The sequence below is a fragment of the Ailuropoda melanoleuca genome, chromosome 1 (assembly GCF_002007445.2).
Source record: "Ailuropoda melanoleuca isolate Jingjing chromosome 1, ASM200744v2, whole genome shotgun sequence".
Lineage (NCBI taxonomy): Eukaryota > Metazoa > Chordata > Mammalia > Carnivora > Ursidae > Ailuropoda > Ailuropoda melanoleuca.
Window position 1 is genome coordinate 89,102,459 of NC_048218.1, and position 27,937 is coordinate 89,130,395.

Below are 27,937 nucleotides of genomic sequence, written 5' to 3' on the forward strand. Positions count from 1 at the left end.
TCTTTCTATGAGGTTTATGCAGTTTTAATGATCTAGGTGTATAAGTCTCAGGTAAAAGTCTCACCAGTCCCATCTGTACTTCTCACAGCAAGTTATGTGGCTTCACTGCTTTCAAGTTCTTTGGGTCCATTCCACCTCCATGCAAATAAACAGCACTTGATGTGAACGTTAAATAGCTGGAAAAATAGACTAAGTCTGTGCAATTGGCCTTATATACATTCTTCAATCTTGGCTTGTCAATGAGAATTATACTCACACAGTCTATGGCAGTGGGGTGGCCTTTTTTGGAGAATAGTATTATGTACCCTATTCATTTTTCTTTTGGAAATCTAGAGCTATACACAGCTCAAAAATGACAGTAATAGAGAAATTTTAGTGCAGAAAATGCATCATCTTTTTTCTTCTCTTGGTAAGAAATGAATGTAGGATTTTTTCAGAGCATTTGTGTCTTTGTATGTGTGTATTGATGAAATTAATATTTTATTTGAACACACTACAAAAACATAAATAGCTTTTTTTAAAACCTTCAAATTAACAAGAAGAAATAAAAGGATGGTAAATTCATTCACATGATCAATTTTTGCTGAAATTTTCACAAGCTCATCTATCCCTCGAGTAGATCTGGAAATATGATTTATTAACAGCATCACCTTCCTCTGAACTATATAGTCTCCAATCTCCCTCAACTTTGTCGGTTCCTCCTTGCTCACTGTCCACCCCTCTGCTTTTTGCAATCAGTTTCCAATTCTGCTAATTCTGCTTTGAAATGTTTCTCAAATCCATCATCTTTTTATTTCCACTGTCAACCACTCTTCATATGAACTACAGGGCCATTACCTCCTATCTAGTTTTCTTTCCTAAAATCTAATTAGTTTTCCACCCTTCCTATTCCGTGCCCACCATCTTCTGAAACTACATTTCACATTGTCAGAAGCACGTAAGGGAAGCATGTAAGGGATTACGTGCACATGCACACACACACAAATACACACAATTATTAATGCATACTGGTTGATAGTAAAAACACACATCTTGGATTTTCTAATATTTCTAATATTTCTAATATCACTACAACTGATATTTCATCACAATCAATATTTTCTGTGATCCAAGTAATGAGACACTTACTGTCCCCAGACTTTGCTAACTGCTGTGCCTTTCCTTTGGCTGGACTAAAGCCTTTATGCCTCTACCTGCTGAGAACCCATCAGTCCTTCAAAGCTGATCCAAAATATTACTTCTTTTAAGGAACTTTTCTGATTCACACTCGACGAGATCCTGCACTTTTATTAAGTTGTATAACATCTCATCCCGCTAATGACCTCTCTAGTCTTACAGTATACACATTTGATTATTCATAATTTGCCTTCATACTAGATCTTAAGTACTTAAGTTCAGTGGGTCTATGTCTGTGTCTGTGTGTGTTATTAATGTTCACAGACTAGATTTGCATCCCAATATGTAGCATGAAGCATGCCACATAGTAAATGCTTTGAAAATACATGCTGAATTCAATCAACATGTATTTTCTGAGTTACTAGTGTTCTGAAAAATTATGTTCATTTGTCTAGTCATTAATACAAATCTACATAAATTATGCACCTGTCTGTTCTTTTTAGCAATTTACATTTCGCTAGATGATTTTGCTTTCTTTCCAGTTGACAGTTTGTGATTTGCTCTCTATGCATGTCTTCCTTCTCATTTTCAAGCTTGCCCCAGTCAAAGGTAGGTTACAGAGTTATGACTCTTTCCTCTGTCTCATTGCCACACATCCCTGTCACCTGTCTCTCTCTTGTTCTGACATACTTATCTTTCCCACAAGGTCTATTTTTAAAAGATAACTCAGTAAAATAAATACATATATGTGGCACTATTTTTGAGTTTACCTTAATCTGTCATATGAGAGATTAAAAATCTGTTCGTTATTCCATTCTGTCCTTCCATCTGTTTTCTGGAGCTCCCCCCGCACCCTGCCTTTTCTCCTTTGCCATGGACACTTTCCCTTTCTCAGACCTCATTTCTTTATTCCAATTTACTCTCTATCCTTTCCTCCCTTCTTGAGCCCTGGTGAAGAAGCTATGTTGAAGACTGGTTAGGGGACATAAGGCAGTAAGTCAAGAAGGCAGGCACTGGGCAGTGAGACCTCCTAGAGCCATCCTAGGCTTCACCCTTTTCTCAGCCTTCCCAACAACCATCCAATACCCCAGTCTTATTGAGCCACAAAGCATCTCTTATCCTTCATTTCCTCCTTTCTACTTCCCAGCCATTACCTTTAGTAAGGCCTTCAGGGTCACTGACACGCCATTGTAATGATCTTCTACTTGTCTCTACTTTGATTTTTTATCCTTGGATTCTATCATTTATAATGTCGTTGGAGAGAATATTCTATAGTGCTCATCTGATTATGTCAAGTCTTTGCTTAAAATTTTTAATGACTTGCCATCACCTATATAAAACCTCCAAGCTCCTCAGACACAAGATCTGGGAGCTTCCCAGGGCTCCAGGTTTTCTTATCTGCAATCTACCTCGCCAAGCCCCTCTCACCTCATCCTGGTGCATTCTCTTCATCAGTGGATAGCCACTTCTTCTTGCTTCGCAGTCCATTTCAAGCAAGGTTATTGTGACAAAACCTTCCTTGCCAGCTCCCTACAAGATAAAACTGGCAATTCCCTCCTTTGGGCAGCCTCCTACCATGCATTACTTTGCCACCTTCCCTCATAGCACCTCCATCATTTGTTGCACTTAGCGGCTAAAGGCACGGTCCATCAAGTTAAGCTACTTGGTTTTAAATCCTGGCTATGCCACCTTCTAGCTATGGAACCTGTACGGTTTTATAACCTATCTGTGTCTCCCATTTCTCATCAGCAAAGTGAAGATATTAATAGTGATGATTTCATAGGGCTTTTGTGGGAATTAAGTAAGCTACTAATATAAAACCCTTAAAGCAATGGCTGGTCCTTGATAGGTATTGTATATAAGGTAGCTATTTTAATAATTATTTTTATTTTCCTTTGCTTGTCCCTTATGGGTAAACACCACATCTAGTTGTTTATGTCCTAACATCTAGCCTAGTCTCTAGGACATATTAGATGTTTAATAACCATTTTGTGAGAGAATGAACAAATGCATACAAACAGGAATAAGAGAAAAAAAGATCTTTTGTTTCCCCAAGTTACAACATGTCTCTTTTTCATTGTTCCCCTTAAATGTGAAGGGGACTGCAAGGGTACAAACACAAATGTTCATAGTGTTTTAGTTGAGAGTTTTAATTGAACTTTCCAAAATGCACAGAGGGTTTCTGTTTTACTATCTCTCAGAATTATATGAACATCAATGGCTTATCCAGTATGGGGGAAATGCCAGCAAAAAGGAAGCAGAACTGGCTGTGTAATTTGTGGGGCCCAGTGCCAAATGAAAATGTAGGATCCCTTGTTCAAAAATAATTATGAATTTCAAGATGGCGACAGTGGAACATTTAACTAAGTATGAAGCCATTCTCAGCACAGGGATGAGTGTGACTGCACAGATCGCCCTCTCATGAAGCCATCCCTGCCAAGAATCTAAGAGTCTCTTCTCCATCAGCTATGCAATGTGTTTTGAGACACAGATCTAGTCTATGTTACAGCTGGATTCATCTCTTGCAACTGGATTTGTCTCTTGAGAGATTATACATTTGTACTGCTCTTATTATCCCTCTCCACCCTGAACTGTCAGGAATCCCACCTCTACTGTCCACTAGAAAAGTCAATGGCCTCTCCATTTACCTCAGTAATCTAAGCTGCCCATTATTTGTCATACTCAGAATGCTCCTTCATTTATCAGCAATTGATTGGGTAACAACCATGTTTCAGAAGCTCTGCCTATGCTGTTATTATACAATAACATCTCATTCTCTTGTTTTATATGGGACTTCTGGCTTTTCCTGGGAAAGCCAGTAGTTTCTAATACCTAATAAAAGAAGAAAAAAATAAAATGAACCTCTGGATAGATGTTCATGTTGATGGTAATTTGAACCAACTAAAGGCTAAATCATAAGCACAGGTGACTGGAGGAACTATTTCATGCTATACAGAAAATCCCTTAAACAATACATTAGACGTCTTCTTAGATCATCTAGTTTTCAGGTTCTGCCTGTTTAGTAACCCCAAATGACATGTCTTAGCAGAAACAGTGGCAAGAATTCCCATTACAGAGGTAGATGGTATAACAAGGACAAAAGAAAGTAAAATAATTGCAAGAGAAGATATATTTGTCACAGGAGGGAAATTGGGGTTAGGTAAGAGGAAAAAGAAATTAAATTAGAAGGTGGGAAGGGAAAATGAAGCTTCTGGCCTGGAAAAGGAAAATCATTCTCTGTGCTTCTATTACACAAATGCGTTGTTGGCGTCCTGTATTAAAATATAAATTCAGTGCAGAGGCAATAGGCTGGCAGTAACGTGCACAGGCAGAGAGCCAAGAGCCTTGGCTGTTGGCAGCCACTCGGCCCTCAGGGCCCTTGCAACAGAGTCCAGGTTATATCTGTCAGACACTGAGCCACTGAACATTGTTATTTCTTAGTTAAAGACTGTGATGTTGGCTTTAAAATTTTCTTCATTTTGGGAGCCATAAACAAATAGTGATTGCAGAGCAGAGAGGAATAGAATATATTCTTATTTGCTATGTCTGGTGAGAAATGATAGCAGGTGTCGTATTACTCAAATAAATGCAGATGGTGGGAGATGAAGGCTTTCTCCAACAAAGTACATTGTTTCTTAAGGCTGTTTATGTTTTCAATGAATATTTATTGAATCCCTTGTGAGTACTGGGGATATAGCAGTGAAGAAGAGAAATGTTCTTCTGGGGCAGACAGAGAATAAATATGTAAGCACATAAATGAATAGGATAATTTCATCTGGAGTTAAAAATGTAATAAAAGGAATAATCCTGGTATGTAAAAAAATACCTGGGTGAAGAGAGGTTACCTTAACAGAGTACTCACCAAAGGCTGGCAAGGTGGCATTTTGCCAAGACTTGAATTAAAAGACTTAGGAAAAGAGGTAAACACTGCATATTCAAGTTAGAAGGAACAGCAAGTCCAAAGGTCCTGAGGTAGGACAGAGATTGGTATCCAAAAGGAGATCAGCAAGGCTACAATGTAGGGAGCAAGGAAGAAATAAATGGAAGGGACTGCAGACCTGGGCAGGAGTCATCACAGAAGATCTTGTAGACCACAGTCAGGAGTCCTACATTTATTCTAAAAGCAACAGAAATTCTTCTAGGGATTAAGAAAGGAGCACTATAATTTGATTTCAGACTTCAAAGAAAAAAAAATCCCACTGGCTTCGAATGTAGAATGGAATTAAGGAGCAGAAATGGAAATAGGTCTGAGGCTATTGTAGTAGTTCAGACAAGAAATGATGGAGGCTCCAGGTGAAGTTGAGGGAAGGGGAAAAGGAAGGGAAAAGGAGGACCGAGGTGGGAGGATAATGTCTGCAATATCCTGAGTACCAGGGGTAAGCAATGTCTGCATACCCCTCGAGAGGTCACCATGTGAAAAAGGGGTTGGCTCCTAGAGTTTCACAATCGGTAAAGCCCAATCAGCTTCAAAATCAGTATGTGAGCTGTTTACCTCAAGTATTTAGAAGTGACCTCTTCAGCAGCCTCAGTTATTCTGAATATAAAATTTTTTTAAAATGACTTTTGAACCAAAGCCTATATATTTAAGTTGTTAGGGACAACTCATGCAGACATTCATTTTAAGCATCTTTGTTTTTCTTGCACAAACAAGTTTGTTTTTTTTTTAAAGATTTTACTTATTTATTCATTCGACAGAGATAGAGACAGCCAGTGAGAGAGGGAACACAAGCAGGGGGAGTGGGAGAGGAAAGAGCAGGCTCATAGCGGAAGAGCCTGATGTGGGGCTCGATCCCAGAATGCCGGGATCACGCCCTGAGCCGAAGGCAGACGCTTAACCGCTGTGCCACCCAGGAGCCCCCAAACAAGTTTTTTTGTTTGTGCGTTTTTTAAATGTGGTTGCTCAGTCTTCCAACCCATGACAGTTTCAGCCACCTCAGAAGTGGGCAGTAGTGTTTCCAAAGCCTGGCAAAGTGAGAGCAGTAACAGGAGACAACTGATACCCCCGCAAGCAAGGAGACATATAGACACACATACATTCACAGCCCCCACCCCCCACACACACACATTTTATTTTATTATTTTTTATAAAGATTTTATTTATTTAGTTGACAGAGAGAATGAAAGAGACAGAGCCTACAGGCAGGCTCCCCGCTGAGCAGACTCTGGGATCATGACTGAGCCACTCAGGTGTCCCCAAACACACTAATTTTAAATAAGCACAGAAATCTTTTAATCTGGAGTAAGTCAGTAAAATGGTCCCACACAGCACACATCGAAGGACTACAATATTTATTCCTGGGTGTTCACATCAGGGGCAACTTACTACCACAGAACATCTCTAAACCAGAGACAACTCTTCTATGTATCCCCATCATGCCCCTGCTTCCTTCCCTCAGGGCGCTTACTACCTTACTCTTTTCTGTTTCTGAATCTGTTACCCCCAAGAGTTAGTGAGCCCTTTGAGGGCAGCTCTTTAATACCCTTTTTATCTCTGTGTGCCTGAAGCCTACCACAGGGCCCTGCGCTGAGGTGACACTCAACAGAAGTGTGGAAAGAACTACAGAGCTGCAGCTGTTCATTTACCTCCAGAAGAGACAGCCTGCAGCCCAGTAACTCAGCAGCTGCTCTATCAGTAGCCAAGGCGTTCTCAAGCTTTCCAGAGATTTGTACAGGTACAGCACAGGGTGGTGGTGGTTGTTGTTGTTTTAAAACAGATGGATAGAAAGTTTTAAAGCACTGCTTCTTGGCAGAGCAACTAAGGTGGGCTCAGGCACAGGGCTGGCATAATTATAGTTTTGGTTATGCCTGATGTGTTTTATTCTGATGTGCGTATTTTGTGCTCCATACACATTTAAAGATTTAATTAAATGTCTTATTATGGGGAACACAGTGCCAAATATCATCATCATTACCTTTTTTCTTCCCCCCACAGAAACAGTCATTTCCTCATTTTGTTTTGAGATTTTAATACAAATAAGGCTTACATCTACTTGGTAATACTAACATGACCACCAACAAAAATGTCTGATTTCTTGTTACCAGTGGGCTATCTTTGCAAAGTAAGCTCCCTGAAGGTAAAGAATAAATATGTCCTGCCCAACTGGGCCTCCAGTAATTCTGGACATGGACGTTTTGCCTACAGTAGGCTCAAGGGAACAGCTGTGTAGGACATTTGAAGCAGTGCCTTCTGGACATAGAGCACAAACCAGAGCAAAGCGACATCAACACTAATGAGGGGGGAAGAGAGAGAGATTGGAAGGGAGGAGGGGGAAAGAGAGAAAGAGAGAAAAGCACCACTCTGATAGTCAAAGATTCCGCTTAATGACAGTCTGAGGCCCCAGTAAACATTCTACAAGGTATTGTTTGTTTTTCCCCCTCAAAACACCTTTGCTAAACTAAACAAGTGGCCAAAGGTCTTCACAATACAAAAACAGAAAAACAACCCAAATCTCATCCCTGACCTTTCAGAGTGAGTTGGAATATAAAATAGTTTAAATGATCATTATAGAAAAAAATTTCTATTCAGAATCCAAATTTATAGATTTTCAGTTTTCACCGAAATGAATTCCCTAAATAAATGATTGTCAAATTTATTTTTTAGAGCACAGAAATCCCCTCCCCCCCTTTCCCCTTTTTCTCAAAGAAATCTTGTCACTATAGGTGGACTTTCCCTATATGTGTAAGGAATGAAAGCCAAGCTGCCCTAGTGGTTTTGGGATGCCTGAGAGTGTGGGGGTCTGTAATGGTGGGGACTTGGTCAACAGAGGCACTGGTGGACTACCTCGCTGCCGAGCTCAGAGGCAGCTCAGAAACTTCAGGATCTGCCTGGCCTATAAATAATTGTGCCAAAGGAACAAAATAATTCCTCCTGAGGAAAGCTTAGGGCTACGAACGAGGCCTGATCTGCTCATTGCCTGGAAAGATGATGAACTGAGGAAAATGGTGAATGGGAACTTAGGAGGAATGCAAAGCTAGCACTAACTACAGGCATTCCTCTTTCCAGAGATCCCCTTCACAGGGATATATCTATTCCTGAGAGGCCCAGGAATCCAGATCAGAAGGAACATATATGTTCTTAATAATTCTACCCAGGCTTCCCTCTTCCTTTCCTGGAACAGCTCTATTTACAAGTGCTTCTGATCTACTTGGCAGAGTCACATCTGTCCTCATGTCATACCTGCCCTGCATTCATTACCCCTCTATCCCCTCTCTTCCTCCTTCCACTTCCACTTTGAGGAAGTTTGAAAGAAGATTCTAGAAGAGGAGACACGCAGTTTTTTGGAGAAACAGAATAGGAACTCTTTTATGAGAGAAAGAAGAGAGTGAAAGCACTTTTGTATCATCCTCCTAAGACTAAGACAACATACTATTTCCTTTTTTGGCCTAAGTGCTCCAAAAGTCTTTGCCTCAAAGAAAAGAGATGAAAGGAAGAATGAACACTTGTTTTTTGTTTTTTGGATTTTTTTTTTAGTCCTGAAATGAGGAGCAGAAAATTAAGACTGTTGATTTTATGATTTTCCAATCATATGTGTGGCTGCAATGACCCTAACTCCTTATATTAAAATTTCTTTTTGCCATTGTTTAAAACTAATTCTTGCAACATTTTACATGCTTTAATGAAAATTAAGGGCTATAATTAAATTGCTCTAATGCTATCATTACATAGATAACCAGATGAACAGAATTACAGCAAACAAAGGAATAGGTCTTAAATTAAAAATTATTTTAAAAAGAACTTTGTTCAGTTGCCTAAATATGACAAATGAAACAGTATTGAAAATCAGTGCTACTACAATGTTAAATTGATAGGATCTTAATTTTTACTAAAACCATAATTGCATGTAAGCAGCCATCTGGATAAAATGTTTAAAATTCAGGGAAAGTTAAAAAATCTGAATCTTTTTGTCACAGACTCAAACACTTGCATATTCAAAAGTATCTAAACTAATGCACAGCACCCTATCTTGATAGAAAAATACTTAAAAACAAATTAAGGAAACTTCTCAGGAGAGCAGAAAGAATCTCTATTTGTTGGAGGGCCTGAATATCACATTTGAGTTCCGATTTGAAAAGGAGTTCCCCACCCCACCCCAGCTCTCTTAACTAGCAGCCATGTAACCTTGGGTAAGTTATTTAACTTCAATAAGCAATAATTTTTCAATCTACAAAATGAGTATAATGATAACACCATTTTAAAATCTTTCCAGGGGTTCAGTTTTTTAAAAAATTAGAAGTATGCTTAGTGTTCCTCAAGAATTCATGTCTAACTAGAACCTAGGAATGTGACTTCATAGGATAAACTCTGTTACCCCAAAATTCATGTGTTGAAGTTCCAACCCTGAGTACCTCAGAATGTGACCTTATTTAAAAATAAAGTCTTTAGAGATGTAATTGGGTAAGATGAAGTCGTTAGGGTGGACCCTACCAAATCTGACTGATGTCCTTATAAAAAGAGTAATTTGACAACTCAATAGCCAAAAAATCTAAACAAACCAACTTAAAAATGAGCAGAGGATCTGAATAGGTATTTTTCCAAAGAAGAGATACAGATGGCTAACAAGCACACGGAAAGATGTTCAACATCACTAATCATCAGGGAAATGCAAATCAAAACCACAATGAGCTATCACATCACACCTGTCAGAATGGTTAGTATCAAAAACACAAGAAATGACAAGTATTATTGAGGATGTAGAGAAAGGAGATCATCACACACTGTTGGTGGGAATGTAAATGGCACAGCCACTATGTAAAACAGTAAGAGGGTTCCTTAAAAAATTAAAAATAGAACTATCACACAATCCAGTAAATCCTGTTTCTGAGTATTTATCTGAAGAAAATGAAAATTGGAAAGAGTTTATGCACCCTTATGTTCATTGCAGTATTATTTACAATAGCCAAGATATGGAAACAATCCAAGTGTCCATTGATGGATAAACAAAGAAGATATGGTACAAACACACACACACACACTCACACACACACAAACACACACACTCAGGAATACTATTCGGCCATAAAGAAGAATGAAATCTTGCCATTCGTGACAAAGAGATGGACCCTAAGGGCATTATGCTAAGTGAAATAAGTCCAAAAGAGAAAGAAAACACTGTATGATCTTACTTATACGTGGAATTTAACAGACAAACAAAAAACAATTTATAGATATAGAGAACAGATTAGTGTTTGTCAGAGGTTGGGGTGAGGGGTGGGCAAAATAAGTAAAGGGGGTCAGAAGGTATAAACTTCCAGTTTTAAAATAACTCATGAGGATATAAGAGCTGGTGACTACAGTTAATAATACTGTATTTCATACTTGAAAGTTGATAAGAGTAAACCTTAAAAGTTTTCATCATAAGAAAAAAAAATGGAAATGGGGGCTTTGAAAATGTAATGAAGATAAGGTCACACTGGAATAAAATGGGCCATAAATGCTGTCACTGGTGTCCTATAAGAAAGCCATGTGAAGACACAGAGACACGGGGAGACACACAGGGAAGAAAGTCATGTGGTAACAGAGGTAGAATCAGAGTGATGCATATATAAGCCAACGAATGCCTAGGACGTTTGGCTCAGAGAAAGGCCAGGAGATTCTCCTCCAAAAGCTCCAGAAATCATCCACTCTGTCAACTCCTTGATTCTGGACTTCTCAACTCCAGAACTGTGAGAGAATAAATCTGTTACGTTAAGCCACAACGTTTCTGCAATCTGTTACAGAAGCCGTAGGAAACTAATACAGGAAATGTTACATAAAGTACTCTGTCCTCTAATAAATGGCCATGAGAAAATTTATGATTAGAAATTATGCTTCCACATCTGGTCCAGAGTTTAAGATGATCAAATCTAGAATGAGTTTATATGATTGTTACTAGTGAATTTATATACTGGTGTGATTTTTCAAATTGCGCATTTCCTACACTGTTTTAGCTTGTACCACCATGACGGGGAGGAAAAAGAAGAGAAATATTAAAGCCAAAAGATTATCAACAAAATCTGTAATGCTAAGTAATATAGAAGTAACTTAAAGCAACAATTATATCATACTTATTAAGCTAGTAGCATGTCCTATATGTAAAAACAATACATAAAGAAAATATATTATTTATTATACATTGGAGAGGAAAAGGAAAAGCAGTTTCTACAAAGGATTTATTTTGTGGCATAACTCTTTTTGCTGGTAACATAAGTCTTAAATGTTTTCAACTTCAACCCCAGTTTCTATACGAAAAAAAAGGTATTTATTCTCTGGAGAAATTGAGTTGGACAACTATAATGGTCTTTTAATCATCTGCTTCAGAACACTCTCTCTCCCTGTCAGTAAACAATGGAACAATTGATGTTATTCTTTTAAAACTTTACAACCCTTTAGATCTACTTCATTTCAGAGTTCCAACTTAAACTGTTTAGCTTTTAGAAGACTTAACCACATCTGTCCAAGGCTACTAATTCAAATATGGAGTCAAATCTCTGGTGCAATCTGGTTTACCATTCATCTTCAAACCCCCAAATGAACCAGATGTGGTAAACATTCCAGTATGTAGTGATTTTTTTTCTACTAGCAAACTGGCCACCAATTTCATTTTCTATTTGATCTGGGATCCCACATAAACAGGATTGCTGTTGCTGTTGTATTGTTTTGTTTTATTCCCTGTTCAAAAATAGTCACCTTGAAAGGAAACATAATTGGTTACCAACAAATTATGTATCTTTGGACAAGCTACTTAACCTCTTTAGTCTTCCATGTCTGCATTTGTAATATGGTAATAAAAAATCTTGTAAGATTGTTATATTAAATTAATAAAGCTAAATTCTAGAACAAACTTTTTAAAGTTTTTTTTTTTTTTATGTAATCTACACCCAACGTGGGGCTTGAACTCACAACCCTGAGATCAAGAGTCGCATGCTCTACTGACTGAGCCAGCGGGGCACCCTATTCTAGAATAAATTAAGAGCTCACTAATGTTAATTCTATCTCCATTTCCCTTAATATTACACATCAAAAAAATAAAAACAATCAGATGAAAATAGAAACCCACTACCACTTCTACCCATGGATTCCTACTCATGTGCTCTTCTTAGCGTTAATGTTAAATTATCTACTTGTGCTCTTTTTTAAAAAAAGATTTTATTTATTTATTTGAGAGAGAGATTACAGAGGGAGAGGGAGAGGGAGGAGCAGACTTACAGCTGAGCAGAGAGCCCGATGTGGGCTTGATCCCAGGACCCAAAGATCATGACCAGAGCCGAAGGCAGATGCTTAACTGATTGCGCCATCCAGGCACCCCTATTTATGCTCTTTTTAATCCAAAACCTCCAACTGTGTAGTAGATCCCATCTTTCTGTAAGAACGTTATTCTAGCAGTCTACCAGCTTCTATATTTTCCATTGTTCCCTCTCTACTATATAAACATGTCTTTATTTCTTTCATCTTAACCTACAGCAACAAAAACAATCTCTGTTTTCCTTATGTTCCCGTTTTTTCCTGATCTTTCTAATAGTAAGACTCCTTAAAATAGTTATTATGCTCAGAGACTCCAAATCTCCCACTTTCTTTTAGACCCACGCCAGTGGTCAGAACCACATACCCACAAAAGTTCATTTGGTAGAGCTGATCACTATGTCATCACTGTTTCGATGCATTTTCTTTACTTAGCTTCTAGGACAACAACAATAAAAATATCTTGGTTTACCTCCCATCTCACATGTAAAGCTTTTTCAGTCACCATTGTTTTCCTTCTCTTCTTCCAGCCCTCTTAATGGATGGTCTCATGGACTAGTCTTTGGTGTCTTTTTCTTTTCTCTATTTTCATTCAATTACTTTTATTCTCAATCAGCTCATGACTTTACCTCAAGTCTTTACCTTTACCTCAAAACTATACCTTCTATATCACAACGATTCTTACATTTATACCTCCTATACCTCTCTCTGGAACTTCAAACTAGTTCCTTGATGTCTGTACTTGAATGTCTATAAGTCACCTCAAATTTAACACGTCCAAAAGTATGCATCATCTTTCCACTGTACCTCCCCCTAAACCATTCTACATTCTCCTTTTTCATCTTACTTGATGGCAAATCTATTAATATAAGTACTCAGATCAAAAACCTAGGAATATTCTCTGACTCATTGTCTTTCACAGCCCATAACAAATTCATGAAACAATGTGACCTTCAAACTACATTGAGACTCTATCACTTCCATTGCTATTACCCTGGACTGAGGTGGGCCAGGCTCATGTGTTGTCTGGACTAAAATAGCTTCTTATCTGCTCTCCCAGTTTCCCCATACTCTTCTGCAATCTACTCTCAATACTTCAGCCAGAATAACTTTTTACCCCTTTTGCTGAACTTTTCATCCCGACCACTTATTCATTCTATAACTGGAAGCCTGTACCTGCCACTCTCCTTCATTCATTTTTGCCCATCACTCCCTCCCACCCTTCTCCCTTCTCGCAACCATCAGTTCATCATCTCTATTTATGGGTCTGTTTCTGCTTTGTTTGTTCCTTTGTTTATTGTTTAGATTCCATACTACGTAAATAAAATCATATAGTACTTGTCTTTATCTGACTTATTTCACTAATGCCCTCTAGGTCCATTCATGTTGCTCTAGATGGCAAGATCTCATTATTTCTTATCACTGAGTAATAATCCATTATATATATATATATATATATATATATATATATATATATATATATATATACACACACACACATATCTCAAAATGATCACCACAGTGGGTTTGGTTAATACCCATCACTTCACTTAGGTTGCTTCTGTATCTTGGCTACTGTAAATAATGCTATAATAAATATAGGGATTATGTATCTTTTTGAATTAGTGTTTTTGTTTTCTTTGGGTAAATACCAGTAGTAGAATTACTGGATTGAATAGTAATTTTGTTTTAAATTTCTTTTGAGGAAACTCCATACTGTTTTCCACAGTGGCTGTGCCAATTTGTATCCCCACCAACAGTTCACAAGGGCTCCTTTTTCTCTACATCCTGGTCAACACTTGTCTTTTCTTGTCTTTTTGATACTAGCCATTCTGACAGGTATGAGGTGATTGTGGTTTTGATTTGCATTTCCCTGATGATCGGTGACGTTGAGCATTTTTCCATGTGTCTATTGGCCATCTGTATCTCTTCTTTGGAAAAATGTCTATTCAGGTCCTTTGCCATTTTTAAATTGTATTATTTGTTTGTTTGTTTGGTGTTGAGTTGCATAAGTTCGTTATATATTTTGAATATTAACCCCTAACAAATACATCATTTGCAAATATCTTTTCCCATTCAGTAGGTTACCTTTTCATTTTGTTCAAGGTTTCCTTTGCTCTGCTGGCAAGACCTCTTTAATAAAAAGTCAGCATATTTTGAATTTCATTGCCCCTCTCCCTTTACGCTTTCCAGATATACTATAGTGTTAATTGTTCCGTAACTACACAACACAGACTCTTACTTTAATGCCTTTGTACTAGCTCTTTACTCTGCTCTTTCCCCGGATATCCACTTCATTTCCTTCAGGTCTTGGTTGGAATGAGGACTATGCTAAGTATCTTATTTAAGATTACCTTCATCCTTCACACCAGCATTCTTGATTTGCCATACTCTGTTGATTTTTCATCTTACATCTTTTAACTTAAGCTGTTGATTGTGTTTATTGTCTACAATTTGTTTCCACACACTAGATGTAAGCTCCAGGATGTCAAGGACTTTTTTTCCCCCCACTGCTGTATCTCTGGGTCCTAGAGCAGTAATCTTAACAGCACAGAGTAAGGACTCAGTAAATATCTGTTAGATGAATAAATTAGTTAAAAATGTGTAAGCAAGAAGGACGAGCATTCTGGAATATAAACTTTTAAACACATTAACAGTGAAAGGAGTATTGTTATATACATAATTAATTAGGGAAAAATCAGTATCTATGTTCAACAACCATAAAGACTCTAAATTTGTGGGAAAGGCTTTTGAATGAATTCTATATTATCTCAGATAATGAATACTAAACAGAGAATGTAAAAGTAAAATACTTAAGAAAATCAGGAATAAAATAAAATACTCAAGGAGTAAAAAAATTATGTAAGAGCCATCTATTAAGATTCCAATTTTCTGTACATTAAAAATTGGGGTAGGGGCGCCTGGGTGGCACAGCAGTTAAGCGTCTGCCTTCGGCTCAGGGCGTGATCCCAACGTTGTGGGATCGAGCCCCACATCAGGCTCCTCTGCTATGAGCCTGCTTCTTCCTCTCCCATTCCCCCTGCTTGTGTTCCCTCTCTCGCTGGCTGTCTCTATCTCTGTCAAATTAATAAATAAAATCTTTAAAAAAATAAATAAATAAAATAAAAAAATAAAAATTGGGGTAAATGAGAAGAGTAGGTTAACAATTTCTCACCACTAAAGAAATGAAAATCAATTCTGTATTCATCTCAGAAGAGCTATGCAAATAACAGTCAAAGTGCTACAGAAATACAAAGCTACACAACTCTAGGGCATCCATGAGCCAATCATTTTGTTTGTGGATTCTCTGGGTCCCTTGTTCCTCCTTCTCATGTTTACTGCCTAATATTTGACCACTCTTCTGTTTGTTGGCAACTCTCAAAAGACAGCAAACTAGAGAAACAAAACGAAACATAGAAAAGTAAAGCTATTCCTGATAGTAACCAAGAGAAATATGTTGGGATCTTAGTCTAGACAATAAGAAAATTATGTGTAGGATTTAAGAATATTCACTAAAATGGTTACCGGCATGTTTTCCGAAAATCAGTTACTATCATGGACTTGACCCTATTCAATTAAAGTGAGCATTAAATTAATCTAAAATAGAGTCAACAGGTAGAATAAAAAGAATTCATAGTACATTTGAAAGGGAAAAAAAAGAAAGGAAGATCAAGATGGTAGAGAGATATGAGCCTCTGCTATAGAAATCTCTAGAAAAGGTAATTTAACATAATGTAAATGCATCTAATATTAGCAAGAAATAGGGCCAAACCTAACTACCACTTACTAGCAACAGAAATTGGGTCAGAACACTTAACCTCAGAACCTACTTCCTTATTTATAAAATAAAGATAGTAATATCTTTTCTACATCCAAATTCCAGTTTCTGTCACATGTTATCTGCTTATTTGGCCCAGTGTTGACAGTCATCCCATTTTAAGCACCCATCTTTCAATTTTGCGAGGATAAAACCCTGAAGAAATATCTAGAGAGTAATTAACATATGGCTAAAACTATCATGGGAAATATAAAAAGATAGATTGAAAAGTGCAACTGGGACCTGTTTTAAATGAGAGGAAGCCTATTGATAAAATTTTTTTTTTCCTTCAACTGCACAGGAAAATATTATAAAAGCTCTATTTAAAAACTATAGCAAGGCGGAGTGCCTGGGTGGTGCTGTCAGTTAACCGTTGGACTCTTGGTTCAGGCTCAGGTTGCCATCTCAGGGTCGTGATCTCAGGGTCATGAGGTCATTTTGGGTTTCTTGACAGGCTCCGCACTAGGCATAGAATATGTTTGAGATTCTCTCTCCCTCTCCCTCTGCCCCTCCCATTCATGTTCTCTCTCTCTCTCTCTCTCTCTCTCTCTCAAATAAATAAATAAATATTTAAGAAAAAACGAAGGCAAGGCATCTCTTGAAGTAAAAGATGTCCTTCCTGTTATACAGACTAAAGTGGAGAAAATGCTTTGTTCTTTGTAAACTTACTTAAATGCAGTAAGTTCTATGGAAAGAGGATCTTTGTTTCATTCATTACTGACTCCCTTGAAGAGTACATGATTAAGGCAATTAAGAAATAGTTTTGGATTTATACAGTATGCAAAGATTACAGTGTACTTGGCACAGGGGTGGGGGTTCATCTGCCTTGGAAGGTGACCATATGCAATTAAAAAAAAAAGATAAGTAATAACAAAGGAAAATATATTTAACACCTACAAAATGCAACATACCTATTCCTATAGTTCCTGAACCGTCATTTATAAACGTCTAGAATTCTGTTGGAGAATTTATAATCCATATGAAATCTATATTGGTATATATGTAGATATGAAATGATTAACATTTTCTTGAACCAGAATAATATGATATCTAGAAGTCACCAAAAGAGACTCTTCATGATAAAGAGAGGAAAAAAAGTTGAAAGTTTGCGGAAAAAAAATTCTACTCCTCTGCTGAAAGTCAAGCTCTAAACTTTAGTTTTGTTTAGTTTAAAAAAGCCTATTTATATAGAATACTACATTTAAGATCTTTGTTATTTAGACTTTAGAGTAATATACAAACAGCTAATAAATGAACAAAACTTATTTAATAATAATAAGATATATTAAATTCCAACACAAAATATATTTTTAAGTGCTTAACATAAAAAGACACAATAGATTTGGACTATAAACCACACAGACTGAAGTAAGTATCTACAGATTTTATCCTCAAGCTAAGCAGAAATTAGTCAAAGTTTGCCGAAGTAAATAGAACAGCCTTCCACACCTCTTCGCCAACTCTCTCACAGCCGGTGGAACCAACAATACAAAGAACAATGAAAAATAATTTTCTAATGAATCTGTTTCCCCTTGAAGTTGTATGCAAGGAAAGGTCACTTTCTCACTTACTAGCTTACCTTTTCGGTATCCTTATCATTTTCTTGATTGTACATATTTTCATGTATTAGGCTCTATTTATACATTCTTCAATAGCATCTTTATTTATGACTTTGTGAATCAACAACTTCGTGATAGGAGGTGAAAGTCACTTAGCTAATTACACATGCTTGATAAGCTGCATAATCATAACCACTGCAGTATTGAACATTAGTTGGAGGCATGTAAATTACTGCAGTTATTCTCATTTGGGGGGAAACAAGAGACTTTGTTTTAGTTGTTTAAAACACTTTGTGCTCTCTATCCACCTTCTCAAGTATAGTATGCTTTTAACCGAAATCGTGGCATCAATAATAAAATAAAGGTCAGATCCCATTCTACTAGTATGACCAAAGAAATAAAAACAAAAACAAAACAAAACAAAACTCAATTTAATGCAAATAGTCTGATCGGCAGTTGAGAATTTAGTTATATGAAGTTCTTCCATATAATGCAATCCTCGTAAAACAGAACAGTTTAGACACTCCCTGCCCCACAAGGATGTTGTAATGAAATCTGACTTGGTCCAGCCAGCTTAGAAGTGCATAGAGAGATAGAATGTACAGCACGAGAATATTCATATGACTTCTGTATGAAGATTGGAAATTCTACAAAGTTATGAATAAGGTCAAAATAACACTTAGATGATTTACTGCCATAGAAAATCAAACTCTCCTATCAGTGATTTACTGGATGTTATATAAAAATGGAGTGTGGACAAGCTACATTCAGATGCAAGCTTGCAGCTGTCAGTGTCTACATTTACTCAATCTGGCTAGAGGATGATTTGAAGGTTGATTTAATTGTAGCTTCTGAATCATGTTCTTCCCTATGTTTTAAATTGTTTAACATAAATACAAAAATGTTAAAGTAATTTTGAGACTGTAAATATTTAGCATAAAAATCTGCAAAATCTCATTCTTTTCTGGAAGAGTAACTGAAAATATAGACTATCTGGGAAATAATATCTTTACTTAATAATGGTAATTGCCCAACAGTTATGGCAAATTTACCCTGATATGAGAAAGTTCATAGGGCGTTCAGAAGTAGCTAAGAATAAACAAGCAGAAAACGCGGTTTGTTACTGAACTGATCAGTTTTAAGAGGAACAGAAATCAGTATCTGGAGAATAGGGTTCAGAGAAAAAGTCAACCAGTTGGCAAGGCGGCATCATTTGGGTTCCTTGCAGGCAACGTCATAGCCTAAATATCTTTCCCCCTAAACACAAAGTCAGAGCAGAGATTCAATTCCTATTGACACTACCAGCACCGGAACACAAGGCACCACCAATGAGCTTGGTCAATATTATCTACTCAGCTACAGCCCTCTTTGATCATCTTTCTATTCCTTCACAGGCTTCATTAAATTCCAAAATCACCTAACCATTTACTTCCCAGCATCAGCAAATCATCCTAGGGAGAATATCTTCTTCCTCTGCAAGCTTTTTCCCCCATTTTTTATTTGCACTTTTATACATACCTCCTTTTCTACATATTTTCTTGCCGGGTTTTCTGGCACATTCCTTGGATATTCTTTTTACTGAAAAATGAATAGAAGACTAGAAAATAACATGGCGCTCCATCACAGACCGCCGGAACATGCAACACCACTATCTAACTTAATATGCTCCTGCATTTACTGAGTGCGAAAGATCCCCAATTCGTTGAGCCTGCACATGCAATGGAGACATGTTGATGCATCTTCTCAGAAGTCATTCGGTAGGAAATGGAAATTAGGAACCCATTTCTACCTAAATATACGTGCTGTGGAGGAAAGAAAATGAGTAGGCACAGGAAAAAAATAAGAACAGATACACTAACACACATAAACGAAAAGAGCGGCATGCAAGCATGTAAAATATGTCTACATGCCAACAGGAAAAGCCATGCATGCTACCAGTACACATGAATTAATATTGTTAGAACTTAGAATAGAAAAGAAAATGTAAATTTATCTCCCTGCTTTTCCTGCAGAAAACTCACCATCCTCAGTTGGAACGTATATGTTTAAATATAGGCAATCTTCACTCTGATCTTGTACATATGATGAAACCACATCCAAGTTATTAGTAAACCACACAGGAAGCATGACTTCTGGCAATCTGCCATCGATGATGTTTTGGGGACACACGGGAGCAAACTGGGTCGCATTCCTGATATCTGACCAGGGAGATGGTGGTTCTGGAGGCTGAAAACGATGTTCCCCTGTGGGTGGGGCTGCATAAGGAACCCCAAGAAATTGAATTACAGGCCCCAAAATTTCGTTATTGAGTTCTTTCTTGATCCCCCTTATCTTGCCGAAGTTGGTAATTACCAGGGGGTCTGCATCATCCAATTTTTGTGAAAGCACATGGGCGGCCTGAAGTACACATCCCAACACGCAGAGAGTCAATGAGACACCCAATCCCCTGTGTACCAAGCATGCCATTCCTGCTCTCCAAACATAATTTGGCCACATGCATCTGGGCAGTGCCATGGTCCCACATTAGTTGTGTAGTTGTCTGGTTACAGTGAGGCAAAGGTATTTGTATCCGCTTGAGAAAGACCGTATAATGGTAGAGTACACCTCCGACTTCTTCAAGGCAAGCTTGTCAAGAAAAGCTCAGAAAGCTCTTTATGCAGCCAGTATCTCCCATCGATTTCACATGGATTGAAGTCGCATCTTCAATCATCACTATTTATCAGCCCATATCCTATTGACCATTCTGTTTTCCATAGTAGCGACGTGACAAGAGTGGCCATTGACTGTAGATTTCCCTCTTATAAATCAAGTCCAGTTAGCGGCAGGTCTGCATCCTAAAGAAAATGAAAATAAATCATTAAAACAAACAAGCTAAAATAGACAGAGCGATAACTAGATGTTTTACAAGCTACAGAAATATATAAACAGTGGCTAGAGTCAGGTAAGTTAAATACTACCATAGGAAAATTGTGGCTTGATGTGAGATGACAGGTGAAATAACTGATTATTAGATTATTGAGAAACTTGCCTGCTGACTTTATACATGTTTAAGTGGAAGCAGACCTTGTCAAAATACACGGTTTCAGGAGCATTTCACAGTACACCATTTTTTAAAATACTGAAGGTTATATGTGAAATTGCCCCTTTATTGATAGTCTTCAGTCACGTCAAGGAACCACAGAATTAATCAGCACGCATACTAAAAATTAGAATTACATAGCAGAAAGCCTTTTGAAAATCATTGGTAGGGAATTAGTGGAATGTAAACAAACTGTAAGAGTGGAGATATATATATATATATTTAAAAAGCAAACCAACAAAGAAGTAGTCCCCAATCCTATGCTATATAGAAGAAAACTAATCCTAGTTCAACTGTTATCATTTAAGTGCAACTACCTTATAAGTTCAACCTCCTTGCTGTTTCTCAAACGTTTGCAGCAAGTCATTGGGCATAGGTCCTTTACCTTAAATTAAGATTCAAGACGTTGAAAGATAAAATGGCTTCAGACAAAATTTGAAAAACAAAGTGGCATCATTTTTTGCACACTAAAGGTTTTCTTTTTCACCATCCAGCTGTAACATTTTAGAAATCAGTAAATTTGCAACATGAAAATTAATTTCTGTATCAAAGACAATATATTTTAAGTTACAAATTTTGTTTTCACTACCTGCTAGAGATCAAAGGTACAATAAAAAATAGAGTGCAGTAGTTTTACAAAATAATCATACCTAATCACAGCATCTTGCATATTAACACTAATAGAACATCTAACACTGTTTACCCAGCTCAACCCACTGTTACCCCAGTTCTTAAAATGCATCAGGATAAAATGTAACACTCAGTGCAATGTAATTCAGGGTGTAGTCTTACTTTAACTCCAAGATAGCATACAAGTCGGCAAATTCACCTTTTCTTGTTCAAGCAACCTTTTAAAGTGCTTACTTTGAAAATAATAGTGTTGATTTGTATTACAGATGGTTCTACCCTGTCCTATTATGAGAAGATTCCTGAAGCAGTGCTGGTCTGGCAGTGAGGCTGCCCTGACTTGGTGTTGTTGAAAAGGAGATTGTACAAACTATATGGGGCAGTACAAGATTTGGTTCAGGCCTGGGGTTCCTTTAGCTCTGAACAATCCATCACAGAAGGCGACAAGGAAATAAATGTCTTTCTTCAACAATACTTCCCACTGCTTTAATTCATAAACCTTTCCTGTGAAAGCTCGTTAACATATAAAGAGCAGGCTTAGGCCCATCCCATTCCTGTCCTGGAACTCCAGCAAGTATTGAAGATTTAGCTACACAAACCCGTTTCTGTTAAGAGTAGACTATGCTTACTCTTGTCCAAAATTGCCGTGGGCCACAGCATGACTGCATCTTTCCCAATCACCTTTTGTAGTTAAAAAGCACCAGGATGACACCCAAAATAGAGCACCTGTGGTGGCACCTTAAAAGTCTTCATCACCATTTTTCATTCAGCCCTATTTCCACATACAGGGATTGCCAAAAGTTCCCTCTTTATAGACTCGGTATCTTATTAATAATAAAAAGTACTTGTTTCATTATTAACAAAATAATGCTCCTTTTTGTACTCACAATTCCTTAACCATGTTAAAAAGAAAGGGGCTCCTGTTTCCCACTGATGTGATACTTTAATACAAGAGTGAAGGATTAGAATTCTGTATGCCATGGTGAATTTTCAAATTCTAGCAACATTTCACTTCCGGTCTTACAAAAATGTCCCATTTTACATAGGTTTACCTGTATGGTGAATTATAGTATTGACCCCGAAGATTTCCAGAAGTTTTGTTTTAATAATAACAGCTGTCCAAGTCTAATGTAAAAATATGGTTTGTTTAAATCAATGAAATTTTAAATATATATGTAAGTCAGTCTATATATAAGTCTGTATATATATATATATATATATATATATATATGTCTCTCAAATTCGTTGGCAGGCTTTTTTTCCTATTTATTGGTGCTTTCTTTCTGTATGCCAAACCCTTAGCTTTTATGCATTTACATCTCATTTACAATAACCCTGTCACATGGGTTCAACAGTTATCCCCTTCTTATTCAGAGGAACTGAGACTTGAAGAGGTTAAACACCCTGCCCAGGATCTCTCAGAGAATCAATAGCAGACCCAGGAGCCCACTGTCATCTGATTTAAAAGCTGTCCTCTTGATCGCTGCACCTGATAACAGTCTCTAACTTCACAATTAACACTTTTTAAAAAAATTGATCCTTGTGCACTTAAAATTGAATTGTAAAAGTGTTTTATGTTCCTTTGGAAGGACACAGTCTAGGAAAATACTCTGACAATTTCATAGAAACAGAAATTTAAATGGATTACCTTGTTCTTACTGCAAGTTTATATTTTATTTTGTTACTTTTCTTACTTTACATGTGTAACCTTTTTATTTTACATCAAACACAGTGATTAGTTGTTCATATGTGTTTACACAAGATTATACTAAAATAATAATGGGTAACAAAAAATTCCAACTTCATAATAGCTTAAATGTCCATTAATAGATATTGATAAATGAATTCTGATATATTCACAAATTAGAATTCTATACATCAGTGGAAATAAAGGACCCAGACCTAAATATGTCAACTTAGATAAATCTCAAAAGTTTTAAACAAAGCAAGTTGCAGATCAGAGACAGTAAAATGTTATTTAAATAAAACATAAAATATGCAAAATGAAGCTATATATTATTCACAGATCTCATAAATACGTAGTAACAGAATATTTGTCATCCCTGGGTAAGGAGGAGAGTGTATGAAATTACTCTAGCAGTTAATTAATTGTTAGTAATTAATTAATTGATAATTAATTGGCACTAAGTTTGATAACCTGTGGTGAGGACTTAGAAGAGCACAATTAATTAACTACAGCAAGTTTTATAAATCTAAGATTTGACAGTGTTAGGTGACACACACACACACACACACACACACACACACACACACGACCCTATACCTTTGTTATGCAATTCTCTATTTTTCCATGTGTTTGAAATATTTTATAATAAATACATTAAAATAACACAATCAGAAAGCCTTATTCAGCAGGCCAGACAAGTAGATGAGCCTATCAAATCATACAGGACTAGCTCTGTCAGACATTACAGCTAGTACAGCTAGTACAGATGCTAGTTCAAAAAATTTCTCCCTTTGCGTTGAAGCATGTGTGGTCCCACTGAGAAAAATAAAATAAAAAATAAATAATATTTTAAAAGGCATATAGGTGGTAGTATATTATTCCACTTAAATTAATTCATCATAATAGCTGGAACTTTTTTGTTCCTGAGTAACCCAGATCAAAGAGATGATGCTGGAGAGAGTAGAGAGAACTTTCTGGAACATTAGATAATCACAGTGGGTGGCACATTCATCCAATCTTCTATTCACTCCACAAATATTTATTGGGTATCTACAATATATAAGTTATTGTGCTAAATATTATGAGAGTACAAATGAGTTTTCGCTAAGTAGTTACAATATTTTAAAGGAATAAGTCACATTTAAAAAAAAATGTCTCTAATGCAGGTTGGAATGTGACATGGGTTCAACAAATACATGATGAGTGGGGAGGTGGGAACCAACAAGAAGTTTCTGACTTATAACTTTACACAGTCTATTACATGTCTTTTAAAAAAATATTATCTATTTATTTTCTACTTTGCTTTGTTTTTGTTTTTATTGGTTTTATTGTTGAACCCAGCATGCCCCCACCCCACACACACACACTACTGAATTTCTTATGCAAAGGCAGGGATTTTGTGTTTGTTGTTTTTTAAATAATAATTCATATCCATCATAAAATCTAATTGACAATCCTTACATAGTGCAGGCAAGCCTCAGCTGATACGGATTCATCACCAGCATGGTGTGGAGCTTGTCCAGTACTACACAATTGATTGTTGTTATTTACCATAGTTATGTTCTATAAAGTCACTGCAAACACCAAATTAGGGAACATGGATCCATTGCTCCTAGGGAAATAGTTATAAATTATTCACATAGTTATAAATTATAATCTCCACTACAAATTAAATAGTTATAAATTATTCACATAGTTGTAAATTATAATCTTAAACCCTACAAACAATTCATCCTAGTAGACTCTATTTTCTTTATTTTACAAAAGAGGAAACAAGGTTCAAAAGTGTTAAGTGACTTGTCTGAGACCACCCCACTAACAGATGCCGGAGTTGGGATTTAAAGCCCCTCCATCGGGCCCCAGAGCTGGTGGTTCTTGCACTACCCAGCACTCCCTCCACCATTTCTGTCCTCTGTTATCTCTGTATGAGAGCTGAAACAAGGAGGCAGAATATCTCCCTTGTAGAGCCTCAGCTGGAAACATGCTCGTAGGGCAACCCAAGGTTTGCGCTATTCTGCTCATATCCGTGGATGACTGCAAAAGCACTATGAGTATTGACTTTGGGGTTACAAATAAATTTTAGTGAGTAGACAAATTTGAAAATACAGATCTAGGAATAATAAAGATTGGCTGTCTTAACTAAAAATAAATAGTATTTTATACCTATGGATCTATGAGCCATTTTGAGGTCAGAATATATCATCAGCCTGCCACCAGTGCTTAGTAATAATCATTGGTTTTAAGAATTGGATTGACTAACAATAATTTAACAATTATTGCATTTAATAATAACTGGATTCAGTGGAGTGCAGTGATCTCAATGGCTAAGGCCACCCATGTAACTGTGCTTATGTGACCAGCATAATCTGACCACCAACAGATTTTGGGATTCCTATACCAAGATGATTCACATGCATACTGGAGGCAGTTCAAGACTTGGATTCAAGGAGTATCTTGTGTGAGCTAGCCATGGGAAAACAAAGAAGCCTGGGTTTGAGATGTCCAGACCTCATCTGATGCACATCCTTCCCCTGTTGTTGCTCTCTTGTACTATTTGCCTGTAACAAAGCTGTCCAAGGGGTATAAACTATTTGAGTCCCATGAGTCCCTTTGTTAACTGAGCACTTAAAGTAACTAATGTGTAATTAATTCACATCGTAAGTACTTAAAAATACAATGAATAAACAAATGAATGCAACCTCACAAAATATTGTTAGACCTTAAACAGGTCTACCTCCAGTTAGTAGATTAGGAAAGAGATTTGAACAACACTGGTGGTCATGGAAGAGATCCCAGGCAGAGGGCACATTCTAGAAACATGGAAAAGTTATATAGTGGATATTGTAGTGCTCAATCTCCGTGAGAACGGCTCACATTCAGATGACTGGTCCACACCAGTGTAAGGCCTGGCCTTCTTGCCTCAATGTAGACCAACTCGGAGGGGCCACCCTGTCCCTGAAGCTCCCAGGGAAAGGAGCAGGGGGAGGAGCTGACTGTGATTCCCTCACTCCGTCCCAGGTGTTTTTCCCAGTGACATGCCCCAATAAACTTCCTGCAGGTAAACCTCCATCTCAGAGTCTTTTTGTTTGGTTTTGTTTTCCCCCCCTGGAAACCTGACCTACCACAGCATGGAAAGAAGCAGCGATGTTTGAGGAGGGCATGGTTTAGTTTGGCCAGAACACAGAGTAAATGAAGTTCAGTACTGAATGAGACTGGAAAGGCAGGTTACAGCCAAATCAAGCAAGCCCTTTATTAAAAGGCTAAAGAGTTTGGATTTTATTCACAGGATGATAAAAAGCCATTAAATATTCCTAGCAGGGGAAGAATATTATCAAATTTATTCACAAGAAAATTAATCTGGCCCTGCCGTGGAACAGGGATCTCCAAAGCACTATCTGCATACCCTACCACGAGATGGCCAGATGAGAGAAGGAAAGTAAACCGTGGAACTATGCACCATAATTTTTTATATAAAGCTTAAAGAGAAAGAAATGAAGCTGCGCTAATATGAATATATGGTTTAAATACCAGTGTCTCCACGTGGTTGTGTGATGCATATAGTCCTTGAGATGTTCTTGGGAAGGTCGACAGCCCATAACATGGTGGGTTTGCCAGCAGAGGTTTTGTTGTTANCCTGCCGTGGAACAGGGATCTCCAAAGCACTATCTGCATACCCTACCACGAGATGGCCAGATGAGAGAAGGAAAGTAAACCGTGGAACTATGCACCATAATTTTTTATATAAAGCTTAAAGAGAAAGAAATGAAGCTGCGCTAATATGAATATATGGTTTAAATACCAGTGTCTCCACGTGGTTGTGTGATGCATATAGTCCTTGAGATGTTCTTGGGAAGGTCGACAGCCCATAACATGGTGGGTTTGCCAGCAGAGGTTTTGTTGTTACTGTTTCTTTCCAACGTATAGTGATATATTAGAGTGAACTGCACTGGTAACATCACTGGATAAGTACATTTATACATTTTTCATCATGCTGTAATTACAGTAACACGAAAAGGACTACTGAATTAAATTCTTCTGGCAAGATAAATATATGTTAAAGGAAATACTACTAATACAATCATAAGAACAAGAAACAAGCAGATATGAAACTACTACTTCTAATACAAGTTCTTCAGCCACATTGAAAGACTCAAAACCATGGCTAGCTAACCATATATAATAACAAGAATTTTCAAAACATCAAGAAACTAACTTGAAATACAGAGTTATATCCATTGCATTAGCTGTGAACTGTGCTCTTAGAATCTCTATGTCGTGGGATATTAGTGAATGATGGAATGAAGACATCAAGATTGAAAAGATACTAAAAATACTGATTTTATCTTTTTCATCTTTTAATGTCTATTTTTTTGTGTGATTTGCAATCTGATGATAGAGATATTTATGCAGGAGTTGTATGTATATATTTCATACTTTTTTGGTTTGGTTATCATAAACATAGGATGGGATAATCACAAAAATGTGGGGATCATTACCTTAGTGAATTAAATGGTGAGAAAGAAACCAGAAACAATTTTGCTTTAATGTTCAGTTTAAAATATAGGCGAAAACACCACATTTATGTGAAAATGACAACAAACTGATAAACACCAAATACTTGCTCAGCCCTGTCCAAACCACATTACATGTCTCATGTCATTTAGCCCTCACCACCAATTTACAAGTCACGTACTGTTATTTGAGATGAGGAAAATGAAGACTTAGGTGGCTAGATAACTTTCTTAAGGCCACAAAGATAGGAAAAGAAAGACCCAAGAAACAAGCCTAGGACTGCCTAACTCCAAAGAACATGTCCTGAACTTTTATGATACAC

At 37.1% G+C, this 27,937-nt stretch overlaps 1 protein-coding gene across 3 annotated transcripts in view; it reads right to left on the minus strand.

Moving 5' to 3' along the window:
- NLGN1 (neuroligin 1) overlaps positions 1-27,937 on the minus strand; it is a 641,185-nt gene that overhangs the window by 607,956 nt on the left and 5,292 nt on the right. For 2 of the 3 annotated variants that reach the window (XM_034662726.1, XM_034662719.1), the window contains exon 2: positions 19,732-20,544. In XM_034662726.1, coding sequence (XP_034518617.1) covers positions 19,732-20,224 — 493 coding nt within the window. In that variant the 5' untranslated portion in view covers positions 20,225-20,544. Of the gene's footprint in view, positions 1-19,228; positions 19,289-19,731; positions 20,545-27,937 lie in introns of all 3 variants that reach the window. The other variant, XM_034662710.1, reaches the window with a different exon arrangement.